The sequence below is a fragment of the Stegodyphus dumicola genome, chromosome 1, assembly GCF_044657685.1.
Source record: "Stegodyphus dumicola isolate Sdum_Otavi_A_Nest chromosome 1, ASM4465768v1".
NCBI classification, from domain to species: domain Eukaryota; kingdom Metazoa; phylum Arthropoda; class Arachnida; order Araneae; family Eresidae; genus Stegodyphus; species Stegodyphus dumicola.
The window spans coordinates 232,691,463-232,713,736 of NC_140768.1; the positions used below are offsets into that span (position 1 = coordinate 232,691,463).

Below are 22,274 nucleotides of genomic sequence, written 5' to 3' on the forward strand. Positions count from 1 at the left end.
CGCAATTCTTAAATCTAACAGTCAAAAAACGATTGGAATTTGTAAAGACAAAAAAACTATGTTTCAACTGTTTATCTTCGGTCCACACAATCAAGGACTGTAAAAGTTCTAATACATGCAGAAAATGTCAGAAATTTCACAATTCGCTCTTACATTTTGATCGAAATGAAGAAAATTTCGATAGAGCAAACGGCACATCGAATCAAATCACAAACAAGACTAATAAATTAAGCAGTAATCTTTCTCCAAATGCTGATACATTTCCTCCACTGGCAAGCAGCCAAAAGGTTAGTGACACTAATGAAACCAACCAAGCAAAGTCCATTAACGGTACTGCGCTGAATATTTCCAGTTCTTTTAATAAACAAGTTCTACTTTCAACTGCAATTATTTTCGTTAAGGGTAATGATGGAAAATTTATCTCGCTGAGAGCCTTGCTGGATTCCGGTTCTCAAAATAATTTCATTACTAAAGAAGGTGCTGAGTTATTGAATTTGAAGAAAAGAAAAATAAACGCTTCTATTTCAGGTATCAATGGTACAGTTATGAGTGTTAAGGAAAAAGCTATAGCAACCATCGCTAACGCTACTAGAGATTTTATTCGTAACTTACAATTTTTTGTTGTTCCAAAAATAACTCGCGTAACGCCTGCTAGATATATAAACATTCCTGATGTTAAGCAGTTGCAACTCATTGGTTTAGCTGATCCAGAGTTTTATAAACCTGGTCAAATACATGTTTTATTATCTAACGAAATATTTTTTGATTTACTGGGAACAAATAGAATAAATATGCAAGACCTGATTCTCCATCAGTCAGTTTTTGGATACATCGTTAGCGGGTCAGTACGCATGCCGCAGCAAGGCAGTGTTGATAATTTTTGTGGGTTTGTGGAAAATGGGGATAATTTATCTGACAGCATGAGAAGGTTTTGGGAGATTGAAGGTATTAATGAAGCAAAAAAAGTGAAAAGTCAGGAAGAGGAATTTTGTGAACAGCACTTTCTTCGTACACACACAAGGCAAGATGATGGCAGATATGTAGTGGAAATGCCAATTAAGGAGGAAGGACTTAGCCTTTTAGGGGAATCGAGAGAAAACGCTAGCAAAAGACTGAATTATCTACTTAAACGCTTCACTCGCAATCCCGCAATGAAACACTTATACGAAGATTTCATTAAGGAATATAATGAATTAGGCCATTCCGAAGAAATTGATGAAGAGGATAGCTCTAGTTTCTCATATTATCTTCCTCACCATGGGGTTTTCAGGCCCGAGAAACCTAGCACTAAACTTAGGGTAGTGTTCGATGCCACTGCTCCTACGACTACGGGAATTTCGTTAAACGATATTCTGCTGAATGGAGGGTTAGTTCAAGACGAACTATTTGATATTATTTGCAGATTTCGAACGCATAAAATTGCCTTCACAGCAGACATTGTAAAAATGTATCGTCAGATTTTGATTAAAGAACATCAAAGAGATTTATTACGCATCTTATGGAAGAGTAGTGAAGAAGAACCAGTTAAGGTCTATAGACTGAAGACTATAACTTACGGTACTTCCAACGCACCATATCTAGCAACACGCACACTTAATCAATTAGCAGAAGACGAGAAAAATAATTTTTCGTTAGCAGCGCCAATAGTACAAAGGGATTTTTATGTCGATGACGTACTCACAGGAGCCCATACTCTAATAGAGGCTAAAGAATTACAGTCGCAATTGATTAACCTATTATCACGTGGAGGAATGCGTCTGCACAGATGGTGTGCTAATCATCCTGATCTTTTGCAGTTTCCGGATGGACAAGAGGAATATTCTTTCAGTAATTTCGATGACGATCAGAGCATCAAAACTTTAGGATTATTATGGAATCCAAAGATAGATTGTTTTTCGTACAAATCAACCATCAAGAAAACAACTACTTACACAAAGAGATCAGTGTTGTTTGATATTGCTCGCATTTATGATCCATTAGGACTGCTTGGTCCAGGGATAACAAAAGCAAAAATCTTCATCCAAAGACTTTGGTTATTGAAGCTTGATTGGAACGATCCGCTACCCGAAAGGATAATTAAGGATTGGCAACTTTTTATTGATTCAATGCAATCTATCAACAATTTGAAAGTCAGTAGATATGTTTTACAGGATAGTTTTTCTGATATACAAATTCATGGATTTTCAGATGCATCAGAACACGCATACGGAGTAGCCATCTATTTACGCTGTAGAAGTGACAATAATTTATCTTCACATTTGCTTTGCAGCAAGTCCAGAGTAGCTCCACTAAAACCGCTGACAGTACCTCGACTGGAACTCCGCGCAGCTGTACTGCTAGCACAGCTTGTTGCAAAGGTGGTGCCTTTATTGAAATTGGACATCAGTAAAATATGTCTGTGGTGTGACTCAACCATAGTGTTAGCGTGGCTTCAGAATTCTCCGCATGTACTAAAAACTTTTGTTGCTAATCGAGTGTTGCAGATCCAAGACCTAACACAGACAAGCCAGTGGAATTATGTGCGTTCAGAGGAGAACCCAGCAGACCTTATTTCCCGAGGACTGAATTTTGACAAGCTGCATGATGCTGATCTGTGGTGGAAAGGTCCTCCATTCTTGAGTGAGGGTGTCATACCTAACAAGAACATCGACTTTGAACAATTAGAAAAAACAGAGACATTTTCTAATGAACTGAGAAAAAGAACTGACATTGCTTGTTTATGCACTTTGCCTTCAAAATTTATTGATAATGTCCTAGATATCACTAACAATTATTTAAAATTATTACGTATTGTTAGTTATATTTTCAGGTTCATTTGGAACTCTAGGTGTGCAAAACAGAAAGGAGCACAGAGAAGAACAGGAGGAGTAAGTTCAAAGGAGTTAAATGAGGCAGAATCCTTTTTAGTAAGGGAGGTTCAAAAATGTAGTTTTTATTTAGAATACAACTCCCTCGCACAAGGTAAACCCATTAATAATAAAAGTAATTTACCTTCTTTGAACCCATTTTTGGATGCAAATAATGTAATGAGAGTAGGAGGCCGATTACAAGGGGCCAATGTAATGTTTTCACAAAAACATCAAATAATTTTGCCTGTTAAATGCAAACTAACTAAGCTGATTGCTGAGCATTATCATCAGAAATATTTACACGTAGGTTCGCAAGCATTATTGTGTTTTATGAGACAGAAATTTTGGCCATTACAAGGTAGGAATTTAACTAGAAAGATTACCCATGAATGTATAATTTGTAGTAAAAATAAACCAGTCACTATCGAACAAATTATGGGGTCATTACCTGCAGAGCGCGTAAATCCAAGCTCACCCTTTAATCATGTCGGCACCGATTTTTGCGGTCCATTTTTTATTAGGTACAAGGGACAGAGGAAAGGAACTCTTCATAAGGTATATTTAGCTCTTTTCATTTGCCTTATAACAAAGGCAGTGCATCTCGACCTAGTGAGTGATCTCACCACTGACGCATTTATTGCCACCTTAAAGAGATTTATTGCTAGGCGCGGAAAATGCTCAATCATTTTCTCAGACAACGCAAAAAACTTCGTTGGCGCAAATGCCGAATTGCAAAGAATTAACAATTTAATTAGAAATCCTGACAAAAAATTAGCAGATTATTTAGGTGAAGAAGGATAGTATGGAAGTTTATTCACCCACGGACACCTAATTTTGGTGGACTATGGGAATCTGGAATAAAATCCGTGAAATATCACTTAAAGCGGATTGTAGGTAATGCAAGGTTGACTTTCGAGGAGTTATTAACTGTAGTAACTCAGATAGAGTCTGTTTTAAATTCTCGCCCTATTACTCCCTTATCTTCCGATGTAAATGATTTAGAGGCATTAACACCAGGCCATTTTCTCATTGGAAGACCCTTGAATGCTATAGTAGAACCCGAATTAATTGATATACCTGAAAACAGACTCTCAAGATGGAAACGAACTACCAGATTTGTCCAGTTGATATGGAATCGTTGGCATAGGGACTATTTAAACACACTACAACAGCGTTCAAAATGGAAGGTAGAACAAACGAATATTAAAATAGGTATGCTAGTACTAGTTAAGGAGGATGAGCTTCCTGTCTGTAGATGAGTGTTAGGGCGCATTACAAGAATTTTTCCTGGAGTTGACGGTAAGGTTAGAGTAGTAGAAATACAGACAGCAAAGGGCATCATTAAGCGTGGAATTACAAAAATTGCAATTTTACCCCAAGAAGAAGCTTCCTAAGTTAGTTAAGTGTTAGCTTATTATTATAAAACTTGTATTGTAAATTGTATTGTGCACAAAAATTTGTATTGAAAATTGAATATTATTATATTGAATTAAGAGATGTTATTCGTATTGCATTATTGTATAAGGTAGTAATAGTACAATTTTGTGGATTATTATGAGTATTATCGCACGAAATTATTGAAGTAACCCTTCAATGCCGGGGGGTATGTTAAGTCATTAAGACTATTTAACTGTAAGATTACGTCATTTTTTCTCTTCTTGGCGCCTTGCATGGTGCAGATGTTCATTACAGCAACCCTGTAAACGTTTACTCAGTTTTTTTTTATTGCTGTTGTTATTAGTAGTAAGTCATCGCTTGAAAGATGGCACGCATTTGATTAAAGTTGTCGAATAAAATACTTAGTACAGTCCACTTCTAGTTAATTTGAAATTGTTGTATAACAACGCACGCATCGCATGAACAGACCCGTTATGTACTATGTCAGTGGGGCTATTGTTATAAGACGTTCCGTGTCTACCTTTGGTAGGAAGTTATACGTCCTTCTTCCTGTGTCGCAACTATTCCATTCTTCTTGCCACTTTTCTTTACAGATATTACGCAGAGTTTTCTTGAGGTGTGAGACGGGGGTAGGGGCTCTTATAGTTTGAGCGTGGATGTTGTTGGCAGCCTCATTAGCCAGTCGGTCTGCGACGTCATTCCCTTCGTTGTCGGAGTGTCCTTTCACCCATACCATGTTAAAGCGGGCTTGATGATTATTGCATAAAAGTTGCTGTATATCTATGATGATGGGTGAAGTGTAGTGATGATCCCTGAGTGCGTGTAGCACTGACATGCTGTCCGTGTAAAAAGTCGCATTGGTAAGGGAAAGGTTGAGGGCATGTCGTAGCGCATTCAATATTGCTAGTGCCTCTGCTTGGAAGATACTATTGCTGTTAGTGAGATGTCCTTTCCATTCCTTTACTAGTGTGCCATGTTCGTAGTGAGCAAACGCGCAGCCCACTCCCTGATCATGTTTTGATCCATCAGTGAACAGTTGTGTAATCGCAGAGGAAGTGTGTTGTCTGGAGTGCGATTGCTGATGTTGGATTTTGACATGGATCCCTCTACCTTTGATGGCAGGGTGGATGTGTTGCACACTGCCAGGGAGTTCATAGTCTGTTGTTCTGAACGTAATTCCTGCATATGTGGCTTCTTGTCTGTGATGGGTGATTCGTACATAGGTAGCCTCTGCCTCTGCCTTTATGTGTAATGGCAGCAGGCCTGCAAGTATCGTGGCGGCGCTGGACGCTGTTGTGCGATAACCTCCGCAGATGTTTAATGCAAACTGCCGTTGAATTGTGGTCAGTAGCTTGGTCTTTCGGCTGCTCATTGGTTGTGCCCATATGACTGCTGCGTAGAGAATTATTCTCTCTGCCACTGTCAGACATAATAGTTTCCTGATATGGGGGTTTTGTCCCCAATTTCTCCCTTGAAATTGCCTGGCTTTCCTTGCGATGGTCGATGTTTTTGTACGTATTTCTTGGAGGTGCGGTAACCAGATGAGTCTTTGATCCCAAGTGACTCCTAGATATTTAATCGTCTTCGTTATTTTTAAGTTCTTGCCCAGTAGCTTTATACATGGACGTCTTGTGGGATTTGTGCCAGGACGTGGAATTACGATGGCTGCGGACTTTTGTCGAGAGATGATTAACTTAAGTTTATTGCATAGGTCCGTGAATATCGAGCAGGTTTCTGTGGCATTCCGTTCCAGTTCATCTCTTGTGCGGCCAGAAACCAGAAGAGCTACATCGTCGGTGTATGCTATGATATCTGTGTGCAAAGGCCATTCATGTTGTAGTATGGAGTTAAAGGTGATTATCCAGAGTAACGGACCGGCACAAGAGCCTTGTGGACACCCTCTTTCCTGCCGCTTGATGGTGAGGCCATTGTTGTTGGCTACTATGAGGCTACGTGCATGTAGATAGTCCGTGATGATGTTAAAGATGTTTTTGGGACATTGTGCCTCTCTAAGTGCTTTCTTTATAGCAGGCCACCAGAGGGTGTCAAAGGCGCTTTAAAGGTCCAGGGATATGAATGCCGTGTGAAGATTTCTGCCTCTATTTTGTTCTATGCTATCTTTAAGATGACTCAGGGCATGCGTGGTTGACAAGCCAGTTCGGAACCCGTATTGCCGTGGGCTGAGGAAGTTGGTCTGCTGGAGATGGAATTTAAGTCTGTTTACCAGTAATTTTTCATAAATTTTTCCCAGAGACGAAAGTAGGCAAATTGGCCGAAACGAGCTTGGGTCATCTGGGGATCTCTGCTTCTTCAGGAACAGGACCACTTCTCGTTTTTTGAAAGCAGTAGGGAAGATCTGGTATTTTAAGAGCTTGCCGAAATATTTCTCGAAGAAGGTAGGGCGGGATGTGTAAGCCACCTTTATTATTGCATAGTCTAGAACGTCTGGTCCCGGAGCCTTTTTTATGGGAAGAAAACGGAAGATTTGCTGTATTTCAGCTGAGTCGAAGGGTATGTCGTCTGGTGTGTTAGGAATGGAATGGTTGTCCCGTATCTTCTGTTGTTCTGTTGAGTCATCATCCGGGTTATCTGCTAGGAAGATTGCATTTTGGTGGCTTTGTCCATTACACCTCGGAGATGCCGTCTTAGGGCTCTGCACTTTTGCCGTAATTGGCGTAGTTCCTTAGTCCACCAGCATATGCCTTGTATGCGTTTAGCAGTGCGAGTCTTCAGGAGCTTGTCGCAAATACATCGCAATGTATTGAGGAGATGATCTGTATAAGTGTCTAATTCCTCTGGGCTGTTTATTTAGTCTATTACTTCTTCTTCACTCTGTAGGGTATCCGAGAAAGCCTTTGTTAATGCACGCAGTTTATTGCCTGGGATCTTGTAGCGCTTAAGGATAGTGATGCTTGTGTCGGTATTAATTGCAAAGTGGATATATTTATGATCAGAGCAACTCTCGTCGTCTGTGACCCTCCAATCTGTTATATTGTTGGCTATGTTACTTGTTTAATCTGTTATATTGTTGGCTATGTTACTTGTAGCTATTGTTAAATCAGGCCATCCTTTGTTGTATGAGTGGTCGAACGTCGGTGGGGCATTCTGAGTATTTATTAACTGTAGATTGGCTGTCATTATAAATTCTTCTAACGCTGTTCCTTTCGGTGAGGTATCTGGGTATCCCCAAATGACGTTGTGTGCATTTAGGTCTCCACTTATTACGTGAGGAATGGTAGTATGTTTTCTGTGTATTTCTGCTATACTATCTACTGCATTGCTGATGTCTTCTGGTGGAGAGCTGTAGACGGATGATAGGATAATCTGGGAGTTATTATAATTCAGAAGAATTGCAACATGATCTCGTGCCTGCTTGATAATGAGTGGGGACCATTGTGGATTACAACAAATGATCGCCGCTCTCGGGGGTAGTTTGTTCGCTGGAAGATCTTCCATGAGAGTGGTAGGCAGGCTATTGCGCCATTTCTGCAGTAAGGCTCTTGGAGAAGAATGATATCTATCTCATGATCGAGGACATGCTGCACTAGTTGCATATTAGCTACTTCTGCCCACTGGAGGTTAATTTGCGTGCATTTTATGGAGCCTGCTGAAGAATGAGTTAGAATCAGGTTGACTGGGATGTCGATATTTGTCGGTAGGATCTCTTGTGAGAAAGTGTTGCTTTCTTCAGACGCATTAGGTAGTAACATAGCATTGGTAGGCTGCTGAGATGTTATAGATTTAGTATTGTGTGTTGCAGCGTGTGTTGTAAATGGCTGTCTGGTACATCGGGCATTCCGGGTGGTATGCCGGATGTTCAAAGTAGTAGGAGGTGCCGTTGCGGTAGTTACAGTTCCCGCAGTTGATACAGGCTGGTGACTCTGCTTGACAGACTTTGGTGTTGTGCGACCCAGCGCAGAAAGCACAGAACTGTTTCTTGCTGCGGCAGAGATCCTGGGAGGGCCCGAATTGCTGGCATCTATAACATCTACGGATTCCCAAGAACTCCGTGACAGTATGAGCCTGCCACGCTGTGAACAGATGTCTGATGTTGATGGCGATTCCAAAGCTCTCCATGGTACACTCGAGAACCCATTTGACTCTGTTTGCTCGGCGCTCTTTAAGTCGGAACAGGGGTTTGTATACTCTTGCTGATAGACCTGCTGTTGCGCTGAGCTCTGCGATGAGCTGTTCTGGTTTAACATGTTCTGGAACATTATGGATGGCTATTCTCGGCTGCCTCTTTTGCCTGAGACGAACCTCTGCCTGGACCTCAGCTTTTTTGATGTGCTCCTGTAACTTGAGTACCTCCTCGTTTGTATTACAAAAAACTTCTAGTCCGCCTTTTGGAGCCGGTTTGATAGCGTTGACGACAACTGGGATCTCACTAAGTGGAACCTTTTCTTGTAACTGTGTTCTTAGATCACGTGGATGGATACTCCCTAAAGGGTTGATGATCAGACTGGGTTTACTGAACTGTTTAAGCACTGCCACAAAGGTTGGTTTCTGGGGCACAATCGCTGATGGTGTTGTCGCTGACTTCAAGTGGCTATGCCTTTTCCCTGTGTTCCTGGGAGCCTGCGTAGTTGCTGTTACTGGCAGGGAGTCCGTGTTTGTACTTGAAGTAACCACCTCAGGGTAAGGGGTGTTAGTGCCAGTGGTACAGCGCGGGATTACAGAAGTGTTCACGTCTTTGTTGACTACCTCTGTTCCACGTAATGCGATGTCCCGAAAGATCTCTAGAGTGGCTGTGAGGCGTGGTAATATATTTTTATTACCTCGAACTGTATTGGCTATTTGTACGCTCTCGTCGAAGACCGCTTTTATTTTTTTTTTATATGAGAAGTCAGTTGAAACTAAGTGATTTGGCAAATCTAGATCACTGCAGTGTGTGGAGGTACGCATTTCAGACATACTGCATTGAGTCTATTGTATGAAATCACTAATGATAAATAAAAAATATATAAATTATTCTGCTATTCCACAGAGTCACTAATTGCTATTGGAATCTTTAAAATTATGCACTAAGTCTCTAATTTCACCAGGGTTGCCACGCTACCTGGAAAACCGGGAAAAGTCAGGGAATTCGAAAATTGACCAAAATATTCAGGGAAAAGTCAGGGAATTTAAGTATTTTTGTCAAAATCTGGAAAAGTCAGGGAAGTTCATACAGCGATCCCGCCAAAAAAAGCGATTTTTGCGCCGACGTCGGAAGAGGTAACTTTTTTGGCGAATTATGTATCACGTGAGTGTCATTCTGGTAGCTGGCATAGAGCCAATTTTCGCAGCTCCAATTTGATTGTCTTTTAGAAAGACAAAGCAACTTTTGGTTTCCAGTATTCTCGAGAATCGCATGTGCAGTGCATGAACTAAAGAAAGTACCTGTTCTCGTATAAAACAAAATGGGTTTAATCCTAATATACGGTACTATGGAGGTTAGAATCAAAGAATATGTATTGTAAAGAAGGAAAACCTCTCTGCAACAGACGTGGTTGTGGCTCCGTTCCATCATAGAGAGAAACAGCTGTGCATGTCTGATATATCTGTTACCAAAGCTCGAAACCGGTGTCGAAGTTCGAAGGTCACGTTATCAAGAGTTCATAAAATGAATATCGTTTAAAATTTCTTTAACCACTTGCGCTAAAAAGACGTGCCACGCACGTCAAGATGCTTTTGTCTCAAACCGCGAGCGACGTGAACACCACGTCGATAAGCATTTATCGCAAAAATGAAAATAACGTGGTGCACACGTCGTCTAACAACGAGATTGTTTATTTCTCGAGTTACAGCTCTGGATTGCACTCGCAGATGCGGAGCGGCGTAAATGAGACACTTTACCGCTTGTTATATTGTAGCGCACAGCACCGGAACCGTGAAGTTTAGTCTTAGCGCAAGTGGTTAAACTCTAAAGGAAAAGAAAATATTTTTTGGCGCAAGTAAATTAATTCATGGATTAGTTATTTTCAGAGAAAAAAAAAAAAAATCCGTTTTTAAAATTATTGCGAAAAATCCAAGAAGAAACGTCCTTTGATAAAACGTTTCTTTTTGGATTTTTCGCAATAATTTAAAAACGGATTTTCGTAGTTTTCTTTTTGTCAAAGAGCGTTTCTTCTTAACACGTGTTTCTCAATTTCCTGTACACATCGCGGAGAGGGAAATTCTGACCGCCAGGTTCCGTCGCCAAATCCCTTGGCAAATTTTCCCTCCGCATTCTAGCGGCGTAATAGCATTTTACTTGTATGGAACCTTTTCTTCTTTACATAGACGTTCTTTGGTTAGAATAATAATGGGATTTGGCGACATCTTGATGCGCAGTAAACGGGTCATTTTGGTCTTGCGACAATTTTCAAAATCGTGCCAAAGCCTTACCTTATACTAGAATTTTACCGCAAAACCTTTTTAAACCTTTAAACCCCTTTTTTTTTCTTTTTAATAAATACCTTGCCATTTTGTAGTAAAATAAAAAAATAGTAATCAGTCATCTAGGCTAGCCATGTAATATAACTGTATTCACTAAAATATCGTTGATTATTCTAATTCAATTTTTAAGTAATTATTTTTATATTATTCATGTAATTTAATGTTGCTTCTTCCCTCTAAATTTATTTATTATTAGTAAATAATATTTCCAAATTTCAGGAAATTTTCTCTGGCATAATCCTGAAATTAATTATAGCAGTATGATGACATACCATCACGAAATTTAATGCACATATTTTTTCCTTATGTATGCTGCAAAATAAATATAAAATACCTCAATTTATTAAAATAGATTTCTTTCTTTCCTTTAGCTGCAGAATGTCTGCAAAAAAAGCCTTATTTTATTCCAGATTGGGAAGATTCTAATCTCAATGTTCAGTGGAGAAAACAACAACTATTATAATTATATTTGTGTTTTCAAGTGTTAAGGTGCCTTTTAAGAACATACCTCAAGCAAATTAAATTTACCTAAAATCTAACCTAACTATTTAGCATTGCGTTGTGATTTATAAGGACCGGATTAGCCTCGTGTTGAACTGGTGATGATCATGAGTAATAATTAAATAAAACATACATTTGTTATCCAATATATATATCTTAAATTTTATTAAGTTTCTTAAGTGGAAAACTAAACAAAATTATCAAACAAAGTATATCAAGAATAATTAAGAATAAATGTCCTCTGGGATTTATTGAATAATTAAGTGAATTTGCTACACAATACAAGTAATACCATAATTAATTTACCTCTTAGCACAGCCAACGTACATTACGCGGATAGACTGGAATTTTCTTGAAACACACCTGGAAAGCCTGGAAAAGTCAGGGAATTTCATTCTCCTGTTTGAGTGGCAACCCTGTTTCACTGTGTAGACTATCTCACTGAATGCTGTAGAAATCTCTATATTATGGCAATTAGAGGCACTATTCTGAGCACTAAATTGTGGCACTATAACAAGGAACTATCTTAAGGCACTGTAATCTCTGTATTAAAGCACTGCTGTTGAAGTCTTATATTAGGAAGCTGTTGAGATCTCTATATTAAGGCACTGAGTCTCTAATTCACTGAATACACTAAATCACAAAGCCACTGCATAACTGTAGTTCACTTGAGCAGTGCTTAAAATTGAGCCCGCAGGAAGAATTACAATGTAAAGTGCACACAAATTATCACTTGCGCAGAACTTGAAACTGAGCACGTAGTGAGAGTTACAGTACACAACACAGCAAATGTGTGATGGAAATAATTAATTATTAATGCACAAAAGTTTCGGTAAGCACAATAAATAGCAGTACACATGATATTTTGTAAGTATACACATATATTTAAGTGATAAACACATAAACCGAGAGGTTGTAGTGGTATGCCAGAGGCCCGAAGAATGTTAATAAGTCAAAGATAGCAAAGAGAAGAGATGAGTGATGAAAAATGGGGGAGAATGTAAGGAATAGCTGAAACGTGAACAGAAGGAGAATCGCAGGTGCAGAAAGAGTAGTAATAGGAGAGCCTGGACCTTAAAGAGGTTGCGGGTTTACAACAGGAAAAATGTGGAGGTGTTTCCACTAGAGGAAACTGTTAAAAAAAAAAAATACAAGTGTATAGTTGCAAAAATTGCTCGGAAAAAAAAAAAAAGGATTGATTAAAATATAAAAAAAAGGTGTGCGGAGGGTTGGGGTGGAAAGAAAGAGGGGGTCAGCAAAAGAAAAAAAAAAAAAGAAGGTAAAGTGTCAAGAGGGGAAAAAGAAAAGAGGGCGCTATCTAATGTAGTTAAGGAGAAAACTTAGAAATTAAAAGGGAATAACAGGATAACAAGGGGATGAAAAGAAGAGTTTGAGGCCGCTAAGTTACATAGAAGCGAAGTTATCAGAGAAATAAAAAGAAGGGGAAGTCAGTTAAAGGGGGAAAGAAGAGGGGAAAAGGCTTGAAGACAGCTTAACTAGAAAGTCATAGAGGAAATAAAATTAATGTTGGACTGAGAACTTATACTACCCGTAATTTAAACCACAAAATACAGACATTTTAGTAGGAGAAAGAGAGAGGGGGGGAAAAAAAAAAAAAAAAGGTTAGAAAGTGCAAACACAAAATTATTAAATTTATATCAATAGTCAGTAATTTATAATACAATCAGTAAATTTCATTAATTAATAAATTTACATCTATAAAGTATAAAAAGATTGTAACATAAACATGAATGGGCGAATAAATGAGAAAGTTGAAGTTCGAAACATAAACAAAGCCGCGCGGTAAAAAGTTCTAATGTCACAGGTGTCAACAGGTTCTGTGCCAAGCGCGCATGCACTTTGTAGGTGGAGGGGAAAGGTCGTTGTTAATTATGCTAACCCTGAGGGGCTTCTTGAGAAAACAACAACCTTGCAACCCCTGCGTCGAAAAATTCGATTTGGAAGAAGTTAGTAGGGGGAAATACGAGTTACGGATTATAAAAATAACACAAAAGTGTGCATAGCAGATGAACTAATAAACATAAATTCAAAGCAAGGGTACCGAAATAAAGAGTACAAGAAGACCTACTTTGCCGAGGATAAATGATGATGATATTCCAAATAGAAGCCGAGATATCCTAGAAGAAATCCGCAAAAATGACACTTTATGGACTCTAATTAAAATAATTATAACTCTACTTAAACACACACCACAAACACAATTCTTGCACCGTTAGAAAGCGGAATGCGGCAGCTTTCTCCAGATATCTGTGTTGAGAACAGAAGGCAATTTGGTCGCGAGTAATCACTTAACAACGACGGAGCATAAAGCAGCACTTCATTTTCTTCTTCCGGTTCTTCATTCAAAAACATAGGCTCATGCGTAGACAATGGATGAGAATTTAAAAATTTCAATAACTCCGGAATTATAAGACGTAGGAACACAAATCAAGCATCAACATTTGTAGCTTGTTGAGACCTTTACGATGTTACTAACCTTGTAGACACACGACAAATATTACCGTGGTTATAACTCGTTCAACGAGGAGCTCCTAACACACTGCTGCAGCGTTGTCACGGGGCAGAGTCACAGTCCTTGGTGGGGGGGGGCATAAAGATTGAACAGCTTAGAATGAATTCAAAAATTAAATTAAAGACTAGAAGTACTTTAACTGGTTCTAACATATTTTCCTGTCAGCCATAAAAGTTTGTGGAGATCCCATAAACTTGTACCATTCATTCTGGTAGAAGTTTTAATTTTATTTAGTTAGATAAGAATTGCTTTCTCTATTTAATTTTATAATCTATAGATACAAGTTATGGATAAAGCATATAAAAAACTTGAATCGTTTGTCCCAGTTTTTCAGGGTTGCAACACCATTGTTTATCTATTTTCAAATCAAGTCCCATATTGTGTTTGTTAATGCACATTGTTTTGATGCCATGATCCCACTACTTCTACAATACTCCGTTGCAAGCTGTTCCTTAAAAAGTGTGTCTCAAATTTTAATTATTCCTCTGCCCCCCAAATGCAGGTGAGAAACAGAAATAGCAGTTGAATCAATCCTTCTTTACAAAAACTAAACTGGCTTATTGAGAGTTAATTGGAATTATGTAAGACCAAAGCCAAGCCCGTGCACTTTCCTAAGATTGCCACCCCAAATTAAAAATAAAATTTTTATTTCATACTTACCAAGTACTTACATATGACAAATTGTATAAAACATACTTACATATGACAAGTACTTACAATCGGCTATTGGCATACTTTTACACACTGTACCTCTGCTAGGAACAGCCCTGACCAAAGCAAAGATCTTATGAGTGTGTTATCCATTATTGTTTGGCAAATTTTTCTTTCTTTTTTTTTTCCCCTTTCAAATGGTCAATAGTAAAATATGTAAGTACCCTTTAATTAATCTTTCAGTTTCATTGCTGTTTTCATTTGGATCTGTACAGGTTCTATAATGAAATATATTTATCACCTAGGATACAAGAAGAAAGATAAAATTTGCTGTTGTCCAATATAATTAATAAAATTTAGCCGTTTGTGTTTTGTTTTCATGTGAAATCATTGTCATGTAAAGGCTAGATTTTACAAGTTATTGATGTAATAATCTAGGACTGTGGTATTCAATCTATGGGTTGTGAAAAATTGTATTGCGGTAGCAAGATAGATTACCAAATTGTAAATAAATTTAATTGAATGGAAATACATCACTGACAAACTTTCTTGAGAAAAAATTTTGTTTTTTAATATGTGAAATTTTATTAAATTCTGGAGCGATTATAATTTGAACAACAACTTCAAAGAGATAGACTCTGACTTTTTGAAATCATTGTTTTAAAATCTAGCTTATGGATATGATACAGACGAAGAGTCTCTCAGGGTATGGGTTCACTGTATGATTCATAGAGAAGCATTTTGTATTGAAAAACAGGCCACTGAACTAAGTTTATCTTAGATATTGGAGATAAAATAATAAGTTTTATAAAGGCTCGTCCTCTGAACTCAAATTTTTTTTTGTAAATATATGAAGAAATAGGCAGTGAATATCAGCAGCTTCTTTTACATACAGAGTTGCATTGGCTGTTGAAGGGTACAATCCTAATGAGACTATTTGAGCTGAAAGATTAAGTATTTGTGTTTTTAAATGAGGATGATAATGATAAAAAATTTTTATGCTTTTTAACTGATAAAGAGTTGTTATGTAGGTTAGCTTAAAAGGTATTTCTCCCACTTTCCTAGCATCCTTTGTGGTGTAGTGGTTCAGCACGCTGGGCTGGTATTCCAGAGGTCCGTGGTTCGATTCCCGGCGAAGGCGGTTGCATATTTTTCATCTTTTCTGCTTCCAATTAACCTAATGTCTCTACAAGTGGCGCCCGAACTAAAAGGGTTGTGGATGATGATTCTCCGCACCCAGGATTTGGCGACTAAGTCGCCTAAAACCCTATTCGCCCTTTAAAAAGGGGAGTATATAAGGCATTTCTCCCACTTTCATAGCGTCCTTCGTGGTGTAGTGGTTCTGCATGCTGGGCCGGTATTCCAGAGGTCCGTGGTTCGATTCCCAGCGAAGGCAGTTGCATATTTTTAATCTTTTCTGCTTCCAATTAACCTAATGTCTCTACAAGCTTAACTGATATTTTTCGCAAACTGAATGAGTTGAATTTAAGTCTTCAAAGAGAACAATTAAATATATTTATAACTAATGATTAAATCAAAGCCTTTACACACACACACACACACACACACACAAAAAAAAAAAAAAAAAGCTTTCGGGTACTTGTACTGCAACATACACACACACACACACACACACAAAAAGCTTTCGGGTACTTGTACTGCAAGGTGATTAATTTTATAGCATTTTTCAATTTAGAAAGTTTTGTTCTAGAAAAATGTACAATCAGTTATTAAAGATAAAATAACTCACTTATATTCTTTAAGATTTTCTGACTTTCAGCATATCTTAGCTGAAAATTTATCATTTCACTTAAGTAAACTGTGTTATCGTCTGATAGAGTTAAAATTTCTTTTCAAAGACCTTGAATTGCGGAATCGAGGCTTTACATTCAAAATAAAATTCCAGAACTGTCTGATGCATCTCTAAAGTATTATTACCATTTGCATCATCTTATATATGCGAGATAGGATTTTCCCAATTTCTCTGTCTAAAATCTAAATATGGAAACAAATTAGCAATAGAGCCACCTTTAATATTTGAGTTGAGCGAAATAGAACCAGAAATATCATTATTTGTAAACAAGCAACAAGCTGATTGATGTTATTAAATGTATACTTTTGTAGTTTTTTTAAACTGATTTTTTTTTTGGGGGGGGGTCCTATATGTTATATGCGATTCTTTAATTTTAATTTATAGATGACGTATGTTAGTAGAATTTTAACTAAATGTTTGGTAAATACAGAATTGATTTTCAGATTATCGTGTTTAACTTTATCACTAATTTTTTTGTTTTTTATGAAATAAAAAAGTAAATTAACATCTTCCTGATTTTTAATGTAACTTAGTGATAGTTTTTGGGAAATTTGAATTAGATTATTGATTGTTTTAACTTTTGGGTTGGTATATTACTCTGATGTCCCAAGTAGGGCCACACTGCCAAAAAGTTTGAATACCTCTGCTCTGGGGCACATGTTTTGGCTGCTTGAGGCTTCTTCCATGTGGAATACAAATATGAGCCAATTTCTCTTAAAATGTCCTTCACACACACACACACACACACACACACAAGTTATTTTTGAATTATTTCTGATTTGTAATAAATATTTTTCTGTGATGTGTAACATGAGAAGTCATAAAAATGAGATAATTTCATTTTGAAAGGTTCTCATGAAAACATCCCTCTTATTAATCCTTTGGTTTCTGTGAGATTAAGCAGTTCTTTCTTCCCAAATACATGCAATATCTGTTAGTTATAAATTTGTAATGTGAGCTTGTTCAATTGTACCCACTGCAGTGCACTGGAATGGGAGCTGAGCTCGTTCATGACTGCCAAAGGATTGCCATCTAATACTTTACCATATTTAATTAATCAAACCAAGTAAAGGTAGATTCTTATGGCTTTAGGATCTTAAATTTTTACCTTTAAGTAATTGAACCATGCTCTTTATTGAGGTGTGAGCTTATTAAAAGAGGAAACTCGAGTAATTAAATCTGTTCTTTTTGAGTAAATTATTGTCCTTTAAATGAATTCATTCTTTCAAAATTATTACGGTAAAAATTTCAGGATTTATGTTAGTATTTCATGTAACTTTTTTTAGCTTTGGAAATTCTTTTCTTTTCTTTATTTTTTAAAATTTAAAGTATTATCTTTGCATCACATGCAGTATATATCTTGGGGAAGCTAATTTGAAATGTTTTTTCTTATTATGAAGCTGGCTGGCTCGGACTGATCCTGCTGATGTTGCTCGTGTGGAAAGTTTAACATTTATGTCTACTCCAAATAAAAGTGATACAGTTCCAACTCCAAAAGAAGGAGTAAAAGGAACCCTTGGGAATTGGATGTCTCCTGAGGATATGGAAAAAGCTTTTCGAGAACGCTTTCCGGGATGCATGAAAGGTGCTATCTATTTCTCAATATGAAAATATGTATCATGGAAAATGTTTTTATGTTCTGATGTATTACATTGATAATTTTTTTAGCTTTTTGAGTACAGGTTTATAAAATATCAGTGCACACATTTGTTTTTAATGTGCATTTTAACAAAAAGTAACTTACATAATTTTTACTACTAAAATTTGAAATTTTGTTTGAATGTTTTTGAATAGTGTGAATCATTCAGAAATATTTGAAAAGCATTTTGTCAGGTCTGTAGAAACTTAAGGGAAGAAGAAATGAGATAAGTATTTAAATGAGAAACGTTTTTCATGAAGAGTCAGCCTGATGATTTTTTGAAGGCTATTTAAATTAACAAACTGATGAATTTGAAAAGAACGTACTGTATATTAGGATTTCAACCATGAAATAGTCATTACATTGAGCAACTTCAAGGTTGAATTATTTATGGACCTATATAAGTTTAAGTATTTAATAATTTATAATTCATATTTTTAATTGATGCTAATCAGTGTTTCCATCTTAGGAACATTTATAAAAAATACTTAAATTATTTATCCCTAAAATTTTGTATATTTATTATTTCATTTATTAGTTGGTTTATTCTAAGTATTACTGAGTAAGTAATTTATCCATTGAATTATAACATTTAAAAAAGTTATGATAAATACAAAATTTTGGATGTTTTTAATTTCTTTTAAATATTTTAGCCCCTCCAAATCAAATAAGTAAAAAATTCAAGGTGAGTTTATAGGTAATTGTTTTATAGAATTTTTATTAATGAATGTGCAATGCAAACAAATTCAGTAGAAAAAGGATTTGGGGGAATATATCTATTACATATAATTTTTCGCTCATGATTTTTATGCCTTTGAACATGGTGACTTCTGCCTCTGAAAATGAGCGACATTTTCCAGAATGCAATTATTAATCTTGAACATACTCTCCTCTAATACAACCTACTCCACAGAAAACTGAAATCTGAAACTATAGAATTCATATCTTAGGGTCCTTACATCTTTTGTGTAATCCTTATATCTTTTGTGTAATCAATTGTTAATAAACGGGGGGATAAAAATTAACAAAATTTTCATTATAAAAGAAATCAGTATTATAAAAGAAATCAGTATTCTCTTAAGGACAGGTTCATTTTTATGAAAACTGCCATAGACATATTTTTTCAAAATTAATTTAACAGTAATTGAATTTCTAAATGAAATAGATTAAAATTGCATAAGATCAAGAAGCACTGAATTATCAGGAACTTTTTCTGGCCATAATGAGTTTTTCATAATTCAAAATATCTTTTGAAGATTTCAGCTGAAGAATATCAGAGAGAAACAGAAAGTAATAACAGTCCATCAAATTAATAGAAGAAAGTAATTAAGGTGTGGTAAACTGAAGTAAAATTTTAATTAAGGAATCTTATTGCTGTAACAACATTTGAAGTATTATTATGGTATGCTTACACTAAGAGTAGTGTTTGCACTTCAGTGTAAAATTATATTTAGAGGTAATTTTTGAGTTGAGCACATTAACTAGGCTAACTAAGCTTGTGCTTTTTAGCTTAAAAATGCAGAATTTGGGATATATTTCAAAATAGAAGCTTTATTTGAATTACACTAAATTCCAAAAGTTAAACATGCAATAGTTAAAAAATGGAAAAATAAAGCTTTGATTAATGGCAGATTGTGCATGAAGGTAACAAATATGATTTTGCATAAAAGAAAAGCTTTTTGTATAAAGATGAAAATGATATTTAATTTTCCTGAATTGTATGATGTCACATTTGGGTCATTAACAAATTATTATTTAAAGCTAAAAACAAATAAAATGTATGTTAATAAGATGTATAACCACCTTGGATCTTCATAAATTTTACAGCAATATAAGATGTGTAACCACCTTGGATCTTCATAAATTTTACAGCAATTGCTCATATTTTCAATAAGGCGATAAGGCACTGCAGATGCTGGCAATGATCATTTCTACATTAGAGCAGTTTTGAGCTGTCTGAGATCGTCTACAGGAGGTAAACTTGCTCAGAAAGCATCCCAAAGATTTTCAATCAGATTAAGGTGGGGGGAATACGACAGGCACTCTATATGAGAAATGCCTATATGCATTCAAATACTTGTTGACAATGTTGCCTCCATGCAATATCAACAAAAAGAGTGACATCTTTGACTGTGCTGCTTCAATTCGTCTGATAGCACAACAGCACACACTATCTGCTATATGTCTTCTTTCAGCTTTAGAAAAATGGGTATCATTAAAAATAACCCGAAGTTACAAACACACGTCATGTCACCTTTTAAATGAATCTTCTCAAATCCTTCAGAGTGGTGACATCTTCAATGACTGCCTAATTATAGTACATGTTTTTACAGTATAAGTTTGGACCTGATTTAATTAGTATATGTTTGAACATGATTGGCTGTAACACATGGTATTTGCATACTGCTATCTGTATCCACAGCACTTTGTAGCCACTCAAACTCAATGATGTTTTCGAAAATTACTAATTTGCATTGTTGTGTGTTTAACTTTTGAAAGCCATTGCATTTTGAAGGTAGTTAAATATTAATGAACAGATTAAAAATTTTTTACAAGTAAGAAAGTACTTGTTTTGGCTTTTTAAAAAATATCTCAAATTTTATGTTTTTTATTACGACACAAACATTTAAATGAAGTCTATTACAATTTAAGTTATCCTAATATTGATAATTTAGTAACTCTTTAGAATAAGATTTTAATTATTTTTGAGTAATAATTTTATGTTTTTATCAGGCAGGACAATGTATATCATTCCATTTAGTATGGGTCCCATTGGTTCTCCATTATCAAAGATTGGAATTCAGCTTACGGATTCTCCATATGTTGTTGCTTGCATGAGAATTATGACACGAATGGGTTCTACTGTTCTCAAAGTACTTGGTAATGAAGAATTTGTGAAATGCTTACATTCTGTGGGTCAGCCACTTCCAATGAAAAGTAAGTTTTTAAATTCTTAAAAAATGTACAGGGTTACAGTATTAAAAATTGCATGCATGTTTAAACTTTTAACTTATGATGTACTGAGTAACTACCATTTTCTGTTTAAAAGTTGCTATAAAAATTAGATATCTTTTGAAATGTTGATTATAAGAATATTTGTTTGCAGATGTGAAAGATTGGCAGAGTTCTATGTTTTGAAGTTATATTAACAGGACCAGTTCATTGCATAATAGTAAATACCAATGCCAGTTTTTGCTATTTGCTATATGACATTTTAAATGACACTGTTTTTTAACTTTTCTAATTAAAATGTTTGGCACTTTTCTCTTGTTCAGGTGCCACTTAATGGCAGACATAACTGTTACTGCAAAATGTAACTAGATGGAAGCAACTCTAATGATACATGAACTTGTAAATAACTCTAATGTATCATACAATGTACATAATATTTAATGTGTACACTGCTGAATTTGTTCTCATCATGTACACAGTGATTTATTTTTGTTTAAAAAATCATGAGAATATATATAAATGTATGTTCATGTTTAAGTTGAATAATAAATTAAGAAAATAATACTGAAAGTTTATTCTGTTTTATCAGAACCTTTAATTTACTTTACATTTATAAGCATGTACTTTGAAATTAATAATTTGAATTTGAAATTTTGTTTATTTGACGGCTGATATAACTTGACAGGTTCTGAAATTAATATTCTTCTTACAGGAATTATATTTCTGCTAAAATGTAGTGTAATGTAAAAATTCTACAAGCTGAATAATTATTCATGCTTTTTTACTGCATAATGTGTAAATTACAATTGTCTTGAATTTTCCTCACTTAGATCCCCCTGTAAACAACTGGGCATGTAATCCACAGAAAACAATCATTGCTCACATCCCAGCTAACAATGAAATTTGTTCTTTTGGAAGTGGTTATGGTGGAAATTCACTTCTTGGAAAGAAATGTTTTGCTTTGAGGATTGGATCTATTCTAGCCAAAAGAGAAGGATGGTTAGCTGAGCATATGCTGGTTAGTATCTTTTCATTGCATCTATATAGCAACATTAGAAATACACCTGTGATAAATATTTCTGTTAAGTGTTTTTCTGTTAACAGGTTGCCAGTCATGTTTACATCGCATCAGCAATATCATTGTTACAAATGAGCAGAATAAATGAACATAGTCCAGTAATTTTTTATGCTAGATTTTCATTTGTTTTTGTGTGTTGAAGTGCTAATAATCATTCTTAGCTAAATTTGTGCCGAGTTGTAAATTTATGCAATTTTCTAATTTTTTAAAGCAAAAACAGATTGCTGTGTACATGGAAAGAACAGTTTTTTCCTCCCTGCTTATGCAGCAGTCTGTTTTCTCTTAAAAAGATCAGGAAATTGCATAGCATCATGCACAATCTTGGCATTCCACATATTCAGCATTAATATGTATGACATTCATTATATAAAATATAGTTCTTTTCTTTATGGATCATAAGTGAAAGCCTGTGTTTTAACTTTGTTAGCTGAACAACCTCT

The 22,274-nt window shown here is 35.8% G+C and overlaps 1 protein-coding gene across 2 annotated transcripts in view; it reads left to right on the forward strand.

The window, feature by feature from the left end:
- LOC118180381 (phosphoenolpyruvate carboxykinase, cytosolic [GTP]-like) overlaps positions 1-22,274 on the forward strand; it is a 128,978-nt gene that overhangs the window by 77,730 nt on the left and 28,974 nt on the right. For both annotated transcript variants that reach the window (XM_085826366.1, XM_085826365.1), the window contains 3 exons: positions 17,566-17,750; positions 20,538-20,741; positions 21,587-21,774. In XM_085826366.1, the coding sequence (XP_085682492.1) occupies positions 17,566-17,750; positions 20,538-20,741; positions 21,587-21,774 (577 nt within the window). The remainder of the gene's footprint in view (positions 1-17,565; positions 17,751-20,537; positions 20,742-21,586; positions 21,775-22,274) is intronic.